We start from the raw sequence: 22,168 nt of genomic DNA on the forward strand, positions 1-22,168 counted from the left end.
TGAGGATCCTCCAATTGTATTAGTTCATCGTATATCGTATGATCATAAATTATTTTAAATTATTTTATTTAAAATTGAATATAAACAATTCATAATAAAAACTGATCGCATAATATATGATTAACAGACACGATTAAAATTCAAGAGGATTCAAAGAGATACTCATTCACATCGCCAATGGCCTTTGAGATTGATTGAACCGATCCTTACTTTTAAAATCAATCACGGTCATCATTTTGGTCCCTTTACTTTTTATCGCCAATGGTTTAGTCCTTTTTTTTTTTTTTTGGGTGAAAAATGGTTTAGTCCTTTTGCTGTTGACATATCCAGTAGCAAACCACCGGCTTCCGAATTCCCCATTTCGCCAATAATGTAATAAAAAATTAAAGCTTTCCCTAATCACCATCTAATACACGACTGCCCTATGATTAATCCAATGCCATCATCCGCATACAGGATTATTACATATTAAACTCCATGATTATCCAAACGGCTGCAGCAGCCACTCTGCTGACCGCCATAGCCACCACTTTCACCTTCCATCTCATTTCTCCAACCCCAAAATCCTTCTACCACTCTCTCTTCACATCCCCCTCACTTTCAGACAATGCTTCTATCTCTCACCACCTCCACACCCTCACCCGTCGCCCCCATGTGGCCGGCCAAGAAGCCAATGCCGAGGCCGCCGCCTACGTCCTCTCCGTCTTCACCTCCTCCAACATCAAAACCCACATCGCCCCATACCAAGTTGCCCTCACTTACCCTGTCTCCCGGTCCCTAAAGCTCACACCTTTACCGCAAGACCCACAAACCCAAATCGAGTTCGACCTCCGGCAAGAAGTCTATGGCGGCGATCCCTACGCCGACGTGGCAGAGGAAGTCCTGCCCACTTTCCATGCCTATGCAAAGTCGGGAACTGTGGAAGCGCCGGTGGTATTTGTAAATTATGGAACTTTGGAGGACTATTTGACTTTGGAAAAAATGGGAGTTAACGTTTCTGGAAAAATTGTGTTGGCGAAGTATGGGAGTATTTACAGAGGGAGTATTGTGCAAATTGCATATGAAGCGGGGGCTGTTGGGGTTCTGGTGTATACAGATAGGAAGGACTACGGCGGAGGCGGCGGAGCAAAGTGGTTCCCGGACGAGAAGTGGCTGCCGCCAAGTGGGGTCCAGGTGGGGTCAGTTTACAATGCGTATGGTGATCCTACGACGCCGGGGTGGGCTAGTAGTGAAGAGTGTGAGAGGCTTTCGGATGAGGAGGTGGAGGAGGCAGGGGATGTTGGGAAGATACCGTCACTGCCAATTGCCGCGGCGGACGGCGAAACCATTTTGAGGGCTATTGGAGGGCAGGTGGCAAATGATGATTGGCAGGGAAGTGATGATGCTCCGGTTTATAGGGTTGGTCCTGGTCCTGGGGTTGTGCATCTCAGTTACACTGTAAGTGAATGAATTTCTTGTGTTCTAAGATTTCGAAACTTGAAATACATATTATTGTCGAGCGAGGTTCATTGTGGTCGGTTTTTACGAAAAATGCACGACGGGAGGTATGAAAACGTAAAAAATCTGCGTAAAATGCAAAACTGGAAATTTAAGCATTCCTATAGTAGTATGAAGTGGGTCTAATTATGCAGAAAGTTGCTATTATTGCATTAATTCTGGATGTTTGTATCAGGGGAAGCAAGTCATAGGGAGAATTGAGAATGTGATTGGTGTCATAGAAGGAGAAGAGGAGCCTGACCGGTACGTATGAAATCTTTTTGCAACTAGCAAGTTCAGATTTTAAGCATCAGTAGCAATCATAAGGATTTGAGTATGTGCATTTAAAAAGAGAATTAGGACATGTTTGAGAAGAAATTGACACTGGCTAGTACTGATTGTAATGGACTTTGATCGATGAAAGAAACCAAATTGTGGATGAGTAGTCACTCTGGTGCTAAATTTATGTAGATTTGTCATTTTGGGCAATCACCGGGATGCGTGGACATTTGGAGCCGTTGATCCAAATAGTGGAACTGCAGCACTGCTTGAGGTGTTGTGGATTTGAATGATGTATCCTCATCCAGTTCCTTCTGTACGAGGAAAATTTAATACAAGCTGCTTTCAATGTGTAATGTAGATTGCCCAAAGATTAGGGAAGCTGCAGAAAAGAGGGTGGAAGCCTCGGCGTACAATTGTCTTGTGTAATTGGGATGCTGAGGAGTATGGCCTGGTCTCTATCCCTCTCTCTCTCTCTCTCTCTCTCTCTCTCTCTCTCTCTCTCTCTCTCTCTCTCTCTCTCTCTCTCTCTCTCTATGTGTGCGTGTAATATCTATCTATCTCTGTTTCTCTCTGAACTTTTAAACTATACCCTATCTACAGATAGGATCAACTGAATGGGTAGAAGAAAACAGGCAAATGCTAGCTTCAAAGGCTATTGCTTACTTGAATGTTGACAGTGCAGTGTACGGCCCGGGATTCTGGGCCGCTTCAACTCCACAGCTTGATGAACTGCTTAAACAAGCTACTCAACAGGTATTGCAAACTAGTATGGATATACTAACAGTACTTGAATACGGTGCAGCATTAGAAAGCAACAAAGATCCTGAATACAATGGTCCTTGGAGCCATAATATGATTAGGAATTTCAAGTTATTTCTTGTTTCTGCCATAGTTTCTAGCTCATGTCAATCATATTCAAAAATTTTATTGAAGGTTAAAGACCCAGATAACTCATCACAAACCATCTACCAATCATGGGTTGGTTCGAGCAGCTCGCCTATGGTAAGCAATTGCTTCATAGATCCTCTGTTCTAGAATTCAAGGACAAGTCTGCCATTTTTTATCGAATGGGTTTCTGAAAACTTTAGTGAAACTACTAGTGCTCAAACAAATCAGTATTTTGCATACAAAGATTGGCAGGTTGGGAAGCGGAGAATCAGATTTTGCAGCTTTTGTTCATCATATTGGAATTCCAGCAGCTGACATGGCTTTCGGTAAAGGTAACACATTTGACGCGACTTAAACTCTCACAACATTGTTGCCACTGAAAAATAGGAAGCTTTACGCTTTGAGATAATAACAAATGATTTTGGAATCACAGGATACCCGGTATACCATTCAATGTATGATGACTTTATATGGATGCAAAAGTTCGGTGATCCATTGTTTCAAAGGCATGTTGCAGGTCAGCCATAAGTTTTCTCTCTTAACAATTCTGGTCAGCATCCACTTGAAAGTTTATTCAAACACCTCAATAGATTTCATTGGTCTCGAACGCAGTGGCAAGTTTATGGGGTTTGGTAGCTCTTTGGCTAGCTGATGCAGAAGTCTTGCCTTTTAATTATCTCTCCTATGCACTGGAGCTACAGGTACAACAACGTTATCTTCTGTTCACCACTTCATGAGCTCTTGAAATAATCAAATGTATCGTTTGCATGCAACCCTTTACAATTAAAAGGATTTTGCACAGGCATTTAGTGACAAATATATTTGCAATCAACCTGAATAATATTGAAACCCTGAATGACAGAGTTACGTGAAGGACCTGGAAGATGATCTTTCAGGTAAGAACGTAAACCTAACTCCTCTGTTCAAGTCCATTGAGGAGCTCGAGAAAGCAGCCACAAATATAAACAGCCAGAGAGAGGTATCATTTGTGTTTCTTAGAAACAATAAACTACACATCCATTTCTCGTGTGTCTGAAATTCTGAAGCATATAATTCTACAGGAAATAGAACAATGCAAAGCTAATCTATATATCGGAAAGAAAGATCACTTTAAGGTGAGAGAGCTGAATGACAGACTTATGATGGCGGAGCGCGCATTTACAGATCAAGACGGACTCTTAGGAAGGTCATGGTTTAAGCATTTGGTATGTTTGCGAATTTGGGTACCTAGTTTCCTAGACAAAAAATAAACAAGTTTTCCCGGCTGGTGATCTTGGATTGTGATTAGTTCATTGTTTTTCCAGATTTATGGGCCCTCAGAGCATGATGATTATGGATCTGTATCCTTCCCTGGCATAGGTGAAGCCATTGAAAAGGCAAAGAGTTTGAAGACAGCAGAGTCATGGAAAATTGTACAACATGAAGTTTATAGAGTCTCTAGAGCTGTTAAACATGCATCACAAATCATCAACGGCGAATTAACATGACAACTTGATGACTGGAAATACCATGAAGATCTATCTCGAATGCTAGTTTGTGGACTGCAGTAAACAGGCATCAAAATGTATTTCCAGAGCCGATTCTTGTCAGACCAAGAACCAAACAGCCCAAGAGGTGGAGATTTGTGAAGAAAAGTTCGACCAGCGTGGTAAAAGAAGTACAATTACAACAAGCATATCGGTTTGATTTGGCCTTTGTAACCTCTTCCGCATGTCTTTGATTTCATATCCCACGTTATCCTTGCGCTAGTTATGTAATTTTTGTGCTTCTGTTATTTTCTGCAACAAAGGATGCTCCTTTCTGTATACATAATCTGTGAGTTATTCACATCTTATAATCTTTTGCTTTTCGCATCCCATTCCCCCGAATTCAAAGATATTGCTTTTGTTGCAGAGGAAGGCTTTGGACAACTTTTCGAACTCGTTCCACCTCGAATCTCGTGCCACGCTTCTTAATTGTTTCTCGCATAGGCTTTGGACAAGGCTTCTGGATGCGTTACCGGCAGTCTCAAGCCATTCAGATCCTCCCCTCTCCTTTCAAGAGAAACTTATGACGGAGGAAGGGACAAATTGCAGCGACGCATGGCTAAATCTCACTGAATCGTGACAGATAAACATCATCAGATGATGCACAAACAAAGAGAAGACAATCAAACCTCATTACTTAATATAAAAACTTGTACACAATGTAAGGATCATCGCCCCATTCGGCTTTTATCTATTTACATCTCATTTCCTCAACTGAAAAACTACATCAACATCAAAGATCATAATCAATATCATCAATGATGATGATCAGACGGTTGTGATCTCTTCTGGGTCTTCAAAGTTGGGATCTTTCGCATCGAAAACCTCCTTCTGCAACCCCATCTCGGCCGGAGAGTAGGCAACATCTCCAGCCCAAGTGAACTTACCTCCACGCCCTCCCTTCTTTGGTGATCCATTCATTCCAGTCCCCGACTTTCTGTCCTTCCTCACCTCCCCAGGTTTCCCATTCCCTTTCTGCCCCTGTTTTCCATTCCCGTTCCCACTGTACTTCTTCATCTCTCTCCCAACTCAACCTTTTGGACTCCGATCTCTCTGACTGTAAATCCGTGAAGATGTAAGAAGACTTGCCCTCTATTTATATAGGAGGAAAGGAAAGGTGGAGGTTTTTTATTGGTTTGAGGCCATCGGATAAGAACAACCAAATTTTTTATCTTTTATTACAACACAAAAATTAAGGACAACAACGTAATTTTACAAGATAAAATTTTTTTTTTTTTTTTAAACCTCACCTATATAATTTTAGAGAGTTTTAACGAAAAGTCCACGGTACTGTTCACTTTAATGAAAAACCACATTTTTACACTAAAAAATCAAACCTGATACTATTCATTTTACCCTTTATTTTGTCCTTATCATTAAAGCTCAAAATTTTCAAACCCTTTTCATTAGTTTTCCTATAATTTTATCATCTTTAATTAAAAAAAAAAAAAAACAATCTCTCCCCATCTCTCCTCGCTCCACGTTCTCTCTCATATATTTAATGTTTGTTTGGAAATTGCTTCTTTAAAAACACTTCTAATCATTAGTACTTTCAATAAAAAAAAACTTCTGTTTGATGTGCATTAAAACTTGAGTAATGCTAGGTACACTAACTCTTTAAATTAACTTTGCAAATCATATAATATGTCATGAGTATGAAATAAACACATTAATCAATTTTAAAGTAATAATCTAATCATTAGCCACCATGTCAAATAATTTACGAAATTTGGTCTAAACAGTTGATCTCACTATCATTACATTTAAAATTTATAACAAAAATGAAAGTGTCACTGGTAAAACACTTAGGTTTGTTTGTAAATGCATTCAAAATAACTGAAAGCTCTTTTAGTGAAAATATTTTTGAAACCAATTCTTAATAAAAGTTCAATTGGATCCTGGAACAACTTAAGTGCTTCTTGTAAAAGCGCTTTCAACTATTTTAAAAGCACTTTCAGACGCACTCTTAAAAATTTTCTTAAAGAATCACACAATAAAGTTGAATCTAGAAACATTTTTAGCTTTTTTTGTCAAACGTGGTTGGCCGCTTGTGATTAAAACGCTTACAGTTATTTTAAAATACAAACATTGAACTTGGGCTACAAGCATACAAAAACACATGTGAACTTGGGCTTTTTCTAAGATTGCCGTGTACTGCAAGTCCAAAATTTCAAAGTCCACACTCCAGTCCAAACATCTTTACTTGTGAAAGCCCTTCAACGTGTGGGACCCCTATCCACTATCGGCTGACATGGCATCGTCCCATTGGCCAATCAGAAGAACTTTTCCTCCAACCTGTAAAAATTGGGCAACCAAAAAGACGAATATATAAATAGAGAAAAATTTCGAGGGAAAACAGAAATAAAAAGAAAAGAGAGTAACATGCTAGGTTCCCACTTAAATCTGATAGCGCCGATTTCTCCTTCCCTCTGTCGACTCTCTTCCCTCCACCCCTCTCCTTCCCTCCCCGCCGCCGGTGAGCCATATTCTCTCTCTCTCTCTCTCTCTCTCTCCTCTATTTCTCTCTCTGTCTCTCTCTATTTCTCTCTCTAGTTATATATATATATATATATATATATGTGTGTATGTATGTATGTAAAGGTTGATTCTTTCAGGAAATATTTGTAAAGATTGATGCTTTTTACTGCTCACACTCGATATTGAAATGGGTTGTTTCTGTAGGTTGCTTTTATGTATTCTACTCTTTCAGAAGTTCATGAATGCAACCCAGTTTTATGCTTATATTTTTTTTTGTAATTATCTCAAGATTGTGCTTTTAGTTTTTCGATTAACTCAACTTTTATTTATTTTTTTGGGTTTTTATTAATTTGATTTGAGAAGTTCGAAATTCATAATTTTTGTTGTAATTTAATGTAGTAATTGTGAAACTAGACAGACTTGTTGAAGGCGGCATCTAGGAAGCTTATTTTTGCAGCTAAGTCCCACTCAGTATCCACAATGGCGACTGTAAGTTATTCCTTTTACACATAACTTTTACTTTTTACCAACTTTGTTTAGCCTTTTTTGTGTGTGTGTGTTTGACTGTGAGAAAATTCCTGCAATGTGTAGCTTGTGGTGCCGCACATTATGTTTTGAGCAGTAATCGATTTTCTGAACAATTGAGTTGTATGCTTGTATCTGATTTGTGGCTGTTGTTTGGCACAGGAAGAAGAGAATGTGGGAAATACAAAGCGACAGTTAGCGAAACTGTTTGAAGTCTCGCTCAGAAGAATAGTCCCCGATGAGCCAGATGTCGAGCCAGTGATTGCTGCTTGCACTGGGAAGTTTGGCGATTATCAATGGTACATTATAGTCTTTTATTCTAAATTGTACATATTGGATTTTTCTTGCAACTGTAAAAGAATGTATCTTTTTTTTTGTTGCTGTCACTTAAAATGTATTTCAATCTGTAATTCATGGCTTGTGCGGACTTCTTTCTGAACTCGCAAGTCTTTCTTTGGTGCAGTAACAATGCCATGGGTCTATGGTCTAAAGTAAAAGGAAAAGGCAGTGAGTTTAGGGGTCCGCCATCTGTGGGACAGGTACTAACGTTCACCTTTACTGTACTTCTCTACATTGAACTTGTTTTATCCATATTTTCTATAATTGTGGCTTAGATGGTGGTTTCTATTTAGGCGTTGAGTTGAAAGCATTGAATAATGACTGGTGTTTCATTTTATAGGCAATCATGAAAAATCTTCCTGATTCGGAGATCATAGAATCGTGTTCTGTAGCAGGACCTGGATTTGTGAATGTTGTCTTGTCAAAGAAATGGTTGGCTAAGGTATTGTTTGAACTTTTATGCGACTGAAAATTATACTAATAACTTCTTTATTCAATTGTTGAATTTTTTCGTGTGGACATAAAAGATGCTTTATTAGTGTTTCTAGCGAAATAGTAAGTTCTTGGGTAAAAATAAGAAGAAAAAAAAACACAAAAACAAAGTTGATAGAAAGAATAAAGACAGATTAAAAATCTAGTAGTCTTCATCCATCAAAATATTTCTTCTCGCATCTTCGAACTCCTTTGCAAACCAAAGTTGGCAACAAAGTCATAACACTGTCTCACCCAGGTTTTAAAGATTTTCCACCTTTTAATTGCGTGAGCAGTAAAAAATTAGCTCATAAAATAAATTAATGAGTTTTAACCAATAATAACTAGAAATTCAAGCCTTACCCATAGCGTCGAAGCATTTCTTGTACATGCTAGAGTGTTTGACCAAGAACTCACGGACGTTCCCCATCCAAAATCAAAGGTTATTTTCAAAGCCAAAGAACCAAACACTAGGAAGTTCAGAATGACAAACACGATGTAGTATAGATACTTGGGTAATGTCCCATACTGAGACACCAGTACATGGCTTTGCCCACGAACAATGTCAAACCAAGCAAGAGTGGATACTCCATCTGAACCGCAAATACGAGCAACATGAAGAACATAGACTCTACTCCTATTGACTTCAGCACGAAGGACACGAGTTCTATCATGCAGGAGTCATGTGACGAATTGATCTTCCTACCAAAATGTTTTGGATCAATTGTCATAGCGAAAAAGAATGCAATCAAAGCTAAAAGGAAACTGGGATCGATATCCATAGCTTAGAACTCTCACTTAGACATTGTTCAACACCAAAAAATTTCTCAACAATTCCTTCAAACAAACTTCGGAACAACACTACACTTCGGCCTTATGAAATGTAGAAAAACCCAGAAAGATAAACAAATCTTCAAATGTTCCTTACAACTTCGGCTTCGACTTTTGAAGTGCAGAAAATCAACAAATCTTTTGGGTTTCGCATATATTTTCTTGATGTATCAAAGCTTGAAGATTTGTTGATTTTCTGCACTTCAAAGGCCGAAGCCGAAGTTGCAAGGAACATTTGAAGATTTGTTGATCTTTCTGGGTTTTTCTACATTTCATAAGGCTGAAGTGTAGTGTTGTTCCGAAGTTTGTTTGAAGGAATTGTTGAGAAATTTCTTGGCGTTTAACAATGTTTGAGTGAGAGTTCTAAGCTAAGGATATCAATCCCGGTTTCCTTTTGGCTTTGATTGCATTCTTTTTCGCTATGACAATTGATCCAAAACATTTTGGTAGGAAGATCAATTCATCACATGACTTCTATGTTATTGAACTTGTGTCCTTCGTGCTAAAGTCAATAGGAGTCGAATCTATGTTCTTCATGTTGCTCGTATTTGCGGTTCAGATGGAGTATCCACTCCTGCTCGGTTTGACATTGATCGTGGGCAAAGCCATGTACTAGGTGTCTCAGTATGAGACATTACCCAAGTATCTATACTACATTGTGTTTGTCATTCTGAACTTCCTAGTGTTTGGTTCTTTGGCTTTGAAAATAACCTTTGATTTTGGATGGGGAACGTCAGTGAGTTCTTGGTCAAACACTTTGGCATGTACAAGAAATGCTTCGACGCTATGGGTTTCTAGTTATTATTGGTTAAAACTCTTTATTTTATGTGCTAATTTTTTCTTGCTCACGCAGTTAAAAGGTGGAAAATCTTTAAAACCTGAGTGAGACAATGTTATGACTTTGTTTTGCAAAGGAGTTCAAAGATGCGAGAAGAAATATTTTGATGGATGAAGACTACTAGATTTTTATTCTTTCTATCTAACTTTGTTTTTGTGTTTTTTTTTTCTTCTTATTTTTACCCAAGAACTTACTATTCTGTGTTCGCTAGATTACCTAAATGTAACTGAGAATAATTGTTGGTGCAGAGCATACAAAAGATGCTTACTGATGGCATCGATAAATGGGCGCCACAGCTTCCAATCAAAAGGGCTGTGGTTGACTTTTCCTCGCCTAATATAGCTAAAGAAATGCATGTGGGCCACTTAAGGTCAACTATTATTGGGGACACACTAGCTTGTATTCTGGAGTTTTCAAATGTTGAAGTTCTTCGACGAAATCATGTTGGTGACTGGGGGACACAGGTGATGTAGTTTTTGCATTTTTATAGCATATGTAACTAATCCAGATTCCAAAAGAGAAACTATTGGTAAACTGGGACTTTTCAGGTTTCCCTACCATTTAACATGTGGTACTTGCCTTTTACACACATGTTATGTTTACATACATGCATACCATAGGCATTTTTTATTTGTGTTTGTGATTATACCCTTCGTTAGTGTAACCATCACACCCTTCTGACCCTAGGAATACAGCGATAGGCAGATATTATGTCTTCCTAGCTCATTGGTCAATATGCTTGATAGACAAGCACTCCTTTTTTTCATCAGTAAGGTATGGCTCTAATAAGTTCTATGTCTATTGCAGTTTGGTATGTTGATTGAGTTTCTTTTTGAAAAGTTCCCGAACATAGAAGATGTTAATGAAACAGCCATTGGTGATCTGCAGGTGAGTGAAAGTATTCTCCTTACCTTTTAGTCGTTTAAATGCTTGTATTGTATTATTTATCAGGTCCATTCTGTTTTGGTAAACTTCCTTTGGCATGGTGAATCAGAAAATAAAAATGATTGTTAGTGACTTTAATTGAATGGTGTTTTGTTAGGCATTCTATAAAGCATCAAAACAGAGATTCGATGATGATCCTGCTTTTAAGGAGAGAGCACAACGGGCAGTGGTTTCCCTTCAGGTGAGTTATGCATTTTTTTAGTTGCACAAAGAACATGAGGTTTATCTCTCTGTCCACGATGTTAGTAAAAATTTAAAAGTATGTGAGAATGTCTTTTATGTTTCTCTTAATAATTGGTTGTGATTCAACTCAATTTGCAGGGTGGTGAACTGAGGTACCGAAATGCATGGCTGAAGATCTGTGAAATCAGTCGTAAAGAATTTCACAAGGTCTATGAACGCCTTGGAGTTCATTTAGAGGAAAAGGTATGTTCTAACTTTGCAGGATACTCTTATGGCAGGCTATTGATATTCTTGTATCCCTTTGAATAAGACAACAAGTTTACTGAAATTAGACGCAATGTAAAATAATATGAGATGGCCATGTCCATCCTACGCATACAGAAGCTTTTATATTATGCACTTCATCTTATGCACGTAATCTTTTCTTATGAGTGGGACATTAGAAGATAAGTACCATTCCTTTCCACCTAGATTGTGCATTACAGGAAAACCTGGTTTTGTCCAGCAAGTTGGTTGTTTACTTTTGTGCCCTGAATATATTGCAATGTGGTCGAAATGGAACGTGGATACTTTTTGTTTGTAATAACTGTGTATGGTATAGAATATTTGTTGGATTTAATTTTGCATCTTTAGTTGGTGAAAGCAAGCAGTGAAGTTATATGCATTTGTTGTTACTTTTTATTTCTGACAGGGTGAGAGTTTTTATAACCCATATATTCCTGGGGTTTTAAAAGAATTGAGTGATAAAGGGTTAATTGAGGACAGCCAGGGTGCTCGTGTAATCTTTCTGGAAGGGTTTAACATCCCCCTTATTGTCGTCAAGAGCGATGGCGGTTTCAACTATGCTTCAACTGATTTAGCAGCTCTTTGGTATGGTTTTTTTTTTTTTTTTTTTTTGATAATTTCCTGGATTTTTGGATTTTATAAGTCAAACCCGTTACTTTATGGTCAGTCAGTTAGCCTTGAGAGTAAGTTGTGATTCTTACTGACGTCTTTCTACTTGTAATGTATTGTATAGGTATCGCCTGAATGAGGAGAAAGCTGATTGGATCATATATGTTACCGATGTTGGCCAGCAGCAGCATTTTAATATGTTTTTCGAGGTACGTTGCTAAAACTGTGACCTGTCTCTGCATACCCTGATTTGGGGTGTTTTGTGCATTTTGTGGTCTATGTTCTTGTTGTAATTAGTTATCTCGTAGCATAAATGTTCTTTCAAGCTCATGCTCTCGCTTCCAAGGCATAGGGTAATACGATGTAGTTATATAATTGAACATAATTTGATGTTTGGTTTCAGGCAGCTAAACGTGCAGGTTGGCTCCCAACTGATGGCGCCTTGAAACCAAAAGTTACTCATGTTGGTTTTGGTCTTGTTCTTGGAGAAGATGGAAAACGCTTTCGCACTCGCTCTAGTGAGGTGGTCCGATTGGTTGATTTGCTTGATGAAGCCAAGGATCGTAGTAAAAAGGTTCTTGTTGAACGTGGTATGATATCCTATACCTATCTTCAAAAGTCTATAAATGTGGTTTAACTTTATATCTTCCTTTTATTCACAGAGATGTATAATATATTCTGAAGGGAATTGTATTTGTCATCTTAGCATAGATTAGTCTTCTGTACCTCCTAACCTCCGAATCTTCTCAATTGGGTAATTATTCTTTAAATCATAATCAGGCTGGACAGAGCAGGAGCTTAATCAAATTGCAGAGGCTGTTGGTTACGGTGCTGTTAAGTAAGCTGCCTAAACTTTGATAAGTTTCTTATGGTTATGTTGTAATTATCTCGTCTTCATAATGGATGGGTTGGGTTAGCCTAGGTAAATTTTACGAGAACATATAAACTGTGACTACTGCCCCAGATTTTCTGCATCCTGAACGTGAATGGATGTATCGATGTAGTATTTCTTGAAGAACCTTAGGAATGGTTAAAAACTCCATGGTATCCAGATTATAAAAACATTTAGAGAGAGTGTATATGAGTAATTGCATACTTAGTCCAGCCTGTAGATTTTCTAGAACGGGACTTGATTTTTATATATTCTTAATTTTTTGACAGGTATGCTGATCTGAAGAACAACAGATTGACCAATTACACGTTTGATTTTGATCAAATGCTAAGTGACAAGGTGCGTCAACTAGTATTTGGCTAAGGCTTTGCATTAATATTGTTTCAAGATTTTGTTGTAGACTCTTGTTTCTGATGTTGTTCTAATTACTTGTCCTATATGTATTAAACTATGTTACTAATGCTTTATGTCCTACTGCTCGGAAACTACTTGAGCAGGGAAACACTGCTGTTTACTTGCTCTACGCTCATGCTCGGATCTGTTCCATCATAAGGAAATCTGGCAAAAACATAGAGGAATTGAAAAAAGTAAGTTCAGCTGCATTTTTCCACATTGTTATCTGCGCTTCTTTATTCCTATGCACCACTGGAAACCGGTGGATGAGGTCTGATGCTATTTTTTTTATTTGAAACAGACGGGGGAAATTGTGTTGGATCATGACGGTGAGCGTGAATTGGGGCTTCATTTGCTACAGTTTTCAGAGGTATGTCCATGCAATAACTGAACTGGTTGTTGCTTTCCTTGTGTCCATAGCTTGAGTCTTCGTTGATTACTGCCGCAATACATGCGGAACTCACAGTTGTATATTTTTCTCTTCACCTTTCAGAACGTGGAGGAGACCTGCACCAATCTATTGCCGAATGTTTTGTGCGAATACCTATACAATTTATCAGAAGTCTTCACCAAAAAATTCTACTCCAATTGCCAGGTACATCCGTCATTGCTTGTCTCATGCTTTACGTAGATGAGTATTAAACTCAACGATGGCTTTTGATCTTCTACTTAATAACCGAACGAAGTAACCAAATCGTTGTTCATCTGCCGATTTTACCTTACCTTACTAGGCGAATGCTAGGAAAACCGCAAATGCCTTAGCGTATACAATGGAATTTGGTGAATATACATGATGTTTTGTTGAATACGATTGCAACAATCTTAATGAATCTTCATTGGTTTCCGAAACTGGGCAGGTTGTCGGGTCTCCTGAGGAAACGAGCAGACTCTTGCTTTGTGAAGCAACAGCCATTGTGATGAGGAAATGTTTTAATCTTCTCGGAATCGAACCGGTTTACAAGATATGATGGTGGACCAATATAGTGTTGTAACCCATCTTAGCAGGGATGTTTGAATGCTTGTTTTCCGTTTGCACTGTAAAATTGTAATCCGACTCTTCTCATACACGTCTCGTCGTTTTCGTGTCTCCCTCATTCGAAGTTTTGCATCAACAGATAGATAAAAGTAGATAAAAATCAATGGCTATGGTTTTGCAAACAGAAGAATCATGTGACTCCCATAATTAACCTAGGAAGTAAGTTTCACGCTTCCATTTTTCTTCTTCTGCATCTCTTGTTACTTCTGTCCTTCGATTTTTATTTGATTTGTTCAGTTTAAAAATCGCAAATATAAAGGTGTAAGATGAGAAAGAGAGCGTGAGTATAACTTCTTTTAAACCTACTGGAACACCTCATTCTTTCGGTGAAAGCCTCCATACCAATGTACAATAAATTTGTCACCTAAAAGTTTGTTTGATAACTATTTAGTTTGATTTTATTCGCAAGGTAAAAGCGTAAAATAAATGAGTCAATTTTAACATAAAAAATACTACGCTATTTTGATCAGTAAATTCTCCTCCATTTCTCCCTTTCTCTTTTATCTTTCTTACCGCCCTCCATCCATTCTTCCCCCATTTCTACTTTCTTCAATATGCCTTTACCTCTCTAACACAAAAAACGAATACTTAAAATTATCGCGATGAGAAAGGTGATCGGATTTGAATTATGGTTATAAAAATGTGCAGTTTATGCACAGAATTCTATAATTACATATTCAAAACAATAGAGCTCCGTAAATTAATTAAACAAAAACAACTAATTAGCATACAAAAAAAACCCAGATCGAAATCTAAGTCTTTTTTTTTTCTCGGTTACAAGATTAAATCCTAACTCTGCAAGACAAAACCATGCCAAATTTCTAATGTGTTTGCGCATAATTATATTTTTTTTCTTTTTTTATGTACAGGGATGGATAAATTAAAGCTTAAGTAGCTAATTAATTAACCCAATAATTTTCCTCTGTTACTAATGGAATACAAGAAAGACCCTCCTCTCGAAGTTTTCTTTGAAATAATGGATTTTGGAGAAAGATATGGTGATTTGTGACCATCAAAAGCGCCACCAAAGCTCTTGCATGGCTTCATTTTCTTCCTGTAAGGTTCCACCTTTTTTGCCAGATCCTCCAAGCTCGTCGCACTTGCTAGGGTTGTGAACGATTGTGACTTTCCTTCGTAACATTTTGATAAACCTCTCCTGCATACACATAACAAACCCTAATCAGAAACCCTATAATAATAACGGAAACATAAATCATCAACGTAAACAGAAAGAACATTGCCCGGCTCCTTACTTGATAGGAAGATGGATCATTAGGTCAGATAATTCGAAAAGCGGGCCGTTCGACGACGACGACGAGGTAGAAGAAGAAGAAGCAGCATCTTCAACCAAGTCAGATGAAAATGATGATTCCGCGGAGCTCATAGAGTTTTCCATGAAGGGTTCAACAGATCTCGTGTCACAAATATCTTCTTCATGTTCTTCCTTGAAAACCCAGCATTCCTGTTTAACTTGATAAGCATGATTTTCTTCTGTATTTTGATTCCCCAAAACTCTCTTTTCTTCTTCACGACGACCCATTTCTTGAAATCTTAACGTTGAAGATTTTGGAGCATATATGTGTGTGTGTGTTTGTGTGTGTGTATAAATAAGGAGATGGATAACACTGACTGTTCTGTTATATTTTTATATTAATTTTAATTTACCTATATAACGCTTTATCCCGGATTTTGTCGTCATCACATTCTTATGGTCTAAATTTATTTGCTTTCCCATGGTACTAGAAATAGATAAGCTCCATCGCTCCAACCTGGAAGACATCCATATCTGAGTGACTGACTCATCATCTTTAGGGCAACTTTTGCCTCATAAAGTCATGACAGGTTTCCGTATCGTGGTGGTAACTACACAATATTTTTACTATATACATACATTTTGTTATTTTTATAGTTTGATTTTTTTTTTTTAATTCATTCAATTGATGTTCGAAAATTGAAAAATATGTGTAAAAAGTAGAAAATGATGTGAGAATAGCACCACCTTTTATGAATTGTTAATTTTAAATTTGTCTTCAACAATCCGAATAGATGATATAAAATTTTAAATTCGAATAAAAGGGTGAAAACATAAAGAAAAAGTGTTAAAGGTTTTTTTCAAGACAAAGTGAGAATATTTTTTTTTATAGATTTAACAGAACTTTTCGGAAGAATTTAGAGATGATTTTTTATGTGTATTTTAATGGTTGTAGAGTTCAATTGTCACGCTTTCATAACTAAAAATTGCAAGCGTATAAAATTTCATTTATCTTGGACGCAAGTTTTACTTTGGAAAACAAGACTTGGCTGCTGCAAATTCAGCAGCGAAGTATCCTCCTTTGTACTTGACCTTGAAAATTCTGTTTTCTAAAACTTCTCCTCACATGCGTAAGAACAATACTTGTTTTTAAATGATGAGAAATATTCTTATAGTTTTCATCACGTAAATTCACCTGATAAAAATTGTAAGTACAACTGCTTATTATTTAATTGCAAATAAGTGTTATTATTTTTAATTTTTTTATTCATTAAATTCGACAACTGTAAATTTAGAGAAATCTATAAGAAAAAATAATTCAAAGCGTGTCGCACCTCAAACTATATATTGTAAAAACAAGACATGATGTTTTAACCAACTTTATTACACTTTTTTAGTTGTGGGGTTTAGTAAAGGAGTATAGATCTTTTCCGAATTTAAAAAAACATAGCCCAATAATCAAATGATCTGAACCGTTGAAATTTAATTCAACTGCTATAAATAAAGAATCTCTTAAAATTATAATTATTATAATTATTAGATCAAATTTTAACGATCCGGATCATTTAATCATTTTGGGCTTCGTTCTTTTAGATCGGAGAGGATACGTACGCTTAGTAAAGAACGGGAATGAGGATAAGGACCATGGGAGGGTTGACTTAGTACAGCTCACGGTGATTGGATGTGTGTTTTGATGGGCAATCTCCCACCACATGCTTTCTTCTGCTTCTGATTTTGCTGCCATTTCCATGTTTATTATTATTATTTTATTTTATTTTTTTAAGAAATGTTTGTTATTCTTCTTAATCTTATATATCCATGTTAATAGCAAAATATTCATACAAAACAAAAAAAAAATTAAAAAACTTGAAATTTTTTATTTATTTATTTATTTAGTTTGGGTCAGGATCGCCAAATCTGCTGGACTTAAAAAAGAGGCAGATTCTTTGCCCTCCTACTTTCTGTGCCCTCATGTTATGTGTGGTTACGGTTAAGTCACGTCAACATTTTATATTATTTTTTTATAACGATAATAAAATAAAAATGAATAGTAATATAAAATATTGACGTGATTTAACCGTGACTACACAAACAGGAAGACATAAGAAGTGGAAGGGCAGAGAATCTGCCTCCCATAAAAAAACCCCTATATAATATAATTTAATGGTTTTGTTTTTTTAACAAAAAGCCCACAGAAAACCCCAGCTTGATGGCCTTTACCGACCTCTCCCTATCCCTATCTCCATCCCCACCACCCCCCGTTGTCTCACTCATTCCATCTTTTCTTCTGTAACCTCATCCACACCACATTCTTCGGATTTTTTTCTATTTATAGAAAGGATATTTATTATTTAAATATGGAAAATAGATACCAATAGGCAATAGGATTGTTGTGAGATCATCTTGTTATATGGTGGAGATATGGAGCCTTGTCTCCTTTTGTTCATCAGTCCACCTACTTATCATTAGGGTTTTTAAGTTATTTGGCAAGATCGTATTGGATATAGGAGAAGATTTTTAATACAACAGTTTGTCTGAGTACGTAATTCATGAGATCACTCTCACAAGCGTTCAATAGGTGAGACCATGAAACCCAATTGCAATGATTCCTAATTTTTTTGGAAAAGTTGTCTTACGAATAACGTTGTCAGCTTTTCATGTTGAAGATTCTTTTGATAGGCCTCACAAGAAAATGAATTTTAAACAATGGCGAGCAAAGTATCTGCCAAACGAACATTACGCCCCTCAATTTTTAAGAACAAATACTTCGAATGAAAAGCTGTAGTTACTACAAGAGAATTCATGTAATGGTTTGATCAAAACTGAACACTGATACATATGGGGAAAACATTGTTACATTGCAGCGACGAACTATCTTGGAAAATTTACAGGAGGTTCTAAGCTGCCAACCAGAATCCCGAGATCAATGTCTTTGTTTTCGAATTTCTTGATGAAGGGGTGACCCTGAAAGGGTAAACATGAATTCGTTATCAAGTTGATGACTGAAACAAAATCCAGAGCGTTCAAAACCGAAAAAGAAAATCACCGGATTACTAACCAAAAGGTCCAAAGATGATGATCTGCGTTGAGGGTCCTTCTGTATGCTGCAGATCGAATAAGAAAATATAGAGAGTCAGCATTGCAGTGCGTTTGATATGAAAAGGTGAACAATGCATGTAAATATCTGATTACCAGGAAGACACGAAAGAACAGAACTCGGGGGAGAACTGATCCGGAGGAGCTGAAGGTGGTGGACTTTCCACAATTGCCTCCAAAAGCTCATAAAAGCTTGGCCAGCTTTGTTGATCTTCAGATTGCATGTAAGGAAACCTACCGATGGCACACTCGAGTACCACCAAGCCTAAACTCCAAATATCACTGCTATAGTCATAAGTACTCCCGCTAATCCTCTCCGGCTGAAAGACAAATGTATCATAGTTTCATGAGCCTTGTTTGATGTTTTCGGGTAATTACATGTGAAAAAAGATGGGAAAAAGATCATTACTTACCGACATGTAATTGTAAGTACCAACGAATGTGTCTCTTTGACCCATAGAGCTAGCTAGCGAAGCACTCACGCCAAAATCGGTGATCTTCACCTGCCCTTGATGGTTTACTAGCAGATTGGATGGTTTTATGTCTCTATGTATCACATGTCTTTCATTATGCAAGTACACTAGACCTTGTAAAACCTGATGCACAAGTAAAGATCTTTAGCTAAGGGTAAAACAGACTTCTGCAAGTTGTTGCAAGTGAGTTAAGACTTCAATTTCATTAAAAAGTAAAAACATACGCTCGTATACCTGTTTACAAACGACTGCAAGATATGGTTCAAGAATTGTGTTAACTTGTCTGATCACATCTGCAAGAGACCCCCGGTCCATATATTCTAACACAAGAGAAATGGCCCCGTTGTGATAGAATGAGTGGTGACAAACCACCACATGTGGACATTGTGCTGCTTGGTTTATTTTTAGCTCCTGCACAATCTGTTTACGAATTTCCTCTTGTATGTTCATCTGAATCACCTGGAGAACAGAACAAAAAAGAAATCCTAGTAAAACAGAACGAACTAAGAGCCGCAATGTCCTAATTGCATCAGATACTCATCACAGCGACTTTTTACTCAGAAAGAGGTGGATATAACTGGACAGTATTAGGGCTAGACCCGAAATAGTCAATGAGGATCACAGTTCTAACAAGCAATAACTAAGAGGTGGATATAACTGGACGGTATGCTACAGAAGAATCTCATGCTCTTCTTTCTGGGAAGGTAGGATTAGGAAAATCCTATTGGTTGCAATCCCCCCATGTCTTCGCTAAACGATTTTCATAACCACCATCAGATTTTTTTGTTTATTTAAAAGAATTACCAAAATAAGTATATGAACTATAAAGTGCCTCTTTTCCCTCCTTTCATCACTACATTGTTCTGGTATGCATAACACGTCAACTCTTTTAATATCCATTCCGCTTGAATCCTTAACTAAATCAAACCTTAGGTTACAAAGCAACGTTAAAAAGTCCTATTACAATTGTAATTTGCACATAAGCCCTATGGTTCAAGAAGAAAACTTCATCTCATACCTCGCTTGAGACGACACTAAATCAATTATCATCACATAAGAAACAGAGAAAATACGACATAACACGATAAAGGCAAGTACACAAAAAATAAGAGAGCAGTTGTCATTGCTAGCGCACTGACCTTCAAGGCAAATAGTTTTCCGACCCATTTATGACGAACAAGTTGTACTACACCACCACTTCCCTTCCCGATCACTTTGATAGTCTCAAGATCTTCCAATGTAATTTCAAAGTTGAGCTCCTTACTGTCAGAAGTTTGATCCTATATACCAAATAGGCAATTGTAATATTGAGTCTATAGACCATATAGTAAACAGGAAAATATATCTATTAAAAAGACATTCACAAGGACATTTCTGTGCGGATAATAGAAAATATACTCATCAAAAGACAAGAACACCGAGCATGTGTTCATGGAAGGATGCAAAAACAGACACAAACACAAGCAGTAAACCCTTCTAACTTAAGATCAGAAGTCAATCCCCAGAGGTTTAAATCATAAGCATAGGATTTAAGCACTTCAATGGAGTTTGATACACATTTGAGACACGTTTTAAACGAAATCAAAATCTTCATCCAAGAATACTAAAGGTCAAATGATGATGTTGAAATAACTCGGAATTCAAAAGCAACTCTTTTCATGGTCTGTGTAGAAGTTTACTGGTCATGCTTCTGCAGTGGGAAGCTTAACCAAATTGAGCCTAAATGTCAGGGTGGAAACCATTACGGTCTCCAAATTCCATCACTCCTAACTACCTCATTTGGGATGAGAAACATATTAAATTATCATTTGCAACTTACAACTGAACACTTCAAGATCAATGTAAGATCAGAAATAAATAATAAAAAGATGGAAACCTTAAATTATACTTACTGGGGTCTCCTTTTCTTCAGAGATAAGCCGCAATCCTTTCTGGTTCAGACGCAGATCGCCGTCATGAAATGTGCCACTGGCAGTCCTGAAATTCAAGAAAAGAAAGCATGTCAAAGCTGGAAATTTTCATAACAAACCTAAATACAAAGGGGGATTTTCCTTCAAAGGAGGACATGTTAAGGAAACTAATTAATAGCAATCATAAATCCCAAAGTATGAAATTTCCATATAAATCCAGAAACCCAAATTATAGACATTCCCAGCTGGTAGTGAACGATCTAAATTTTGTAGTGCAAAAGAAAAATCCAAAATTTCTTTTCTTTCTTGAAAAGCAACTTTCTTTGCAATTCCCTCCATTCTCTCGGAACCCAAATGAAAAACCTAATCAAGAATTGAAATTTGGGACAGAGAAAAATGAAAGATGCAATCTTTACATTCAGTAGAGATAGAGAGAGGGAGTTACTCACAGAAAGGACTTGATGTTGGCTTCTTGAGCAGGGACATTGAGCTTGAGCTGCTTCAAGTTCAAATTCAATGGCGTCTTCGTCTTCATCTTTCGTCCTGCTGGATTTTGAACTGGTCGCTGGGGTTTCAAATCAGACAGAGAGAGAGAGAGAGAGAGAGAGAGAGAGAGGGGCAGAGACTGAGTTTTTCAATTTTATGGAGGATGGATGGGCTTGATTGACTGAAAGTAGTAGACAGATTCAAACGAGCAGACCGCGAAAATTATATATAAAATATTTGTTTTTTTCCTTTCCGTTGGAAATAGTCTTGGATATGGAAATTTTATTATAATGTTGGGATGGTATTAGCTTGAAAACAAAAACCATATTACGGTTAGTCGTTCACGTGTTATGTACGAATGAGTTTTATTTCAAACGTCATCTTAATCATGCCTTTATTATACGTTTAATGGTTCACGTTTTATGTATGAGTCTTGCTAAATTCTCTTAGAGTTATATTAAGGTCAATCGTTCACGTGTTATGTATAAGTGAGTCTTATTTTAAACATAATCTAATTATGCCTTAATTACATGGTTAATTGTTCACGTTCTATGTACAGTCTTACTAAATTCTCTCAATCCAAGAAAAACAAAAGTGCTTTGTAATAATCAACAAGGTACAATTACAATTTAACTTATAAGATATTATAATATCATGTTATAGTCAGTTGTTCACGTACATTATTGGCGATAATTTTTGCAGCATGCTCATCTTGCTTAACGAACAATAATAGTAATACCTTAATGAGTGAGTTTGTTGACCGAACTTAACTAACCAATTCAGTAAAAACAAATACAAACTACAAGTATAACTGATAAAAGATCATTTCTACATTTTTTTCTACACGTGTTTGACTTGAATATTTGTTACACGTGAGAGAGAACATTTGGGAATCTGAAGGTAAAAGAATCATACATTGTGAAAAGAGAAACACTGTAAGGGCTTAGGTTGGGC

The 22,168-nt window shown here is 37.0% G+C and overlaps 4 protein-coding genes across 6 annotated transcripts; 2 read left to right on the forward strand and 2 right to left on the reverse strand.

Annotated features, from left to right (window-relative positions):
* The first annotated feature begins 167 nt into the window (after positions 1-167).
* LOC103426730 (probable glutamate carboxypeptidase LAMP1) lies at positions 168-5,241 on the forward strand. Its single transcript, XM_029087774.2, has 12 exons — positions 168-1,437; positions 1,673-1,740; positions 1,948-2,029; positions 2,117-2,209; positions 2,359-2,511; positions 2,692-2,760; positions 2,891-2,978; positions 3,080-3,163; positions 3,259-3,347; positions 3,509-3,625; positions 3,708-3,851; positions 3,951-5,241. Exons 1-12 carry the CDS (start codon positions 478-480, stop codon positions 4,131-4,133), a joined length of 2,130 nt encoding a protein of 709 aa, XP_028943607.1. The 5' UTR covers positions 168-477; the 3' UTR covers positions 4,134-5,241.
* A 1,273-nt stretch (positions 5,242-6,514) lies between these two features.
* Positions 6,515-14,127, forward strand: LOC103449842 (arginine--tRNA ligase, chloroplastic/mitochondrial-like). 3 transcript variants are annotated; one of them, XM_029087778.2, is made up of 18 exons: positions 6,515-6,648; positions 7,069-7,139; positions 7,338-7,474; positions 7,639-7,714; positions 7,855-7,956; positions 9,903-10,118; positions 10,462-10,542; positions 10,697-10,780; positions 10,921-11,025; positions 11,474-11,652; positions 11,801-11,885; positions 12,080-12,266; positions 12,457-12,514; positions 12,838-12,907; positions 13,066-13,155; positions 13,263-13,331; positions 13,455-13,556; positions 13,819-14,127. In XM_029087778.2, exons 1-18 carry the CDS (start codon positions 6,555-6,557, stop codon positions 13,927-13,929), a joined length of 1,917 nt encoding a protein of 638 aa, XP_028943611.1. In that variant the 5' UTR covers positions 6,515-6,554; the 3' UTR covers positions 13,930-14,127. The 3 variants fall into 3 exon arrangements, with proteins under 3 accessions (XP_028943611.1, XP_028943618.1, XP_028943614.1); XM_029087785.2 differs by having other exon boundaries at positions 6,591-6,648; positions 7,065-7,139; XM_029087781.2 differs by having other exon boundaries at positions 6,599-6,648; positions 7,050-7,139.
* A 473-nt stretch (positions 14,128-14,600) lies between these two features.
* LOC103426657 (protein OXIDATIVE STRESS 3-like) lies at positions 14,601-15,622 on the reverse strand. The gene is made up of 2 exons (XM_008364741.4): positions 15,251-15,622; positions 14,601-15,153 (listed from the first exon to the last, which is right to left on the reverse strand). The coding sequence occupies exons 1-2, from the start codon at positions 15,535-15,537 to the stop codon at positions 14,901-14,903; spliced, it is 540 nt and encodes a 179-aa protein (XP_008362963.2). The 5' UTR covers positions 15,538-15,622; the 3' UTR covers positions 14,601-14,900.
* A 2,376-nt stretch (positions 15,623-17,998) lies between these two features.
* LOC103449823 (mitogen-activated protein kinase kinase 6) lies at positions 17,999-21,477 on the reverse strand. Its single transcript, XM_008389149.4, has 8 exons — positions 21,178-21,477; positions 20,711-20,795; positions 19,958-20,098; positions 19,053-19,277; positions 18,759-18,941; positions 18,442-18,665; positions 18,308-18,353; positions 17,999-18,213 (listed from the first exon to the last, which is right to left on the reverse strand). The coding sequence occupies exons 1-8, from the start codon at positions 21,261-21,263 to the stop codon at positions 18,121-18,123; spliced, it is 1,083 nt and encodes a 360-aa protein (XP_008387371.2). The 5' UTR covers positions 21,264-21,477; the 3' UTR covers positions 17,999-18,120.
* Between the last annotated feature and the right edge of the window lie 691 nt (positions 21,478-22,168).

The sequence above is a fragment of the Malus domestica genome, chromosome 02 (genome assembly GCF_042453785.1).
Source record: "Malus domestica chromosome 02, GDT2T_hap1".
In the NCBI taxonomy this organism is placed as follows: Eukaryota; Viridiplantae; Streptophyta; class Magnoliopsida; order Rosales; family Rosaceae; genus Malus; species Malus domestica.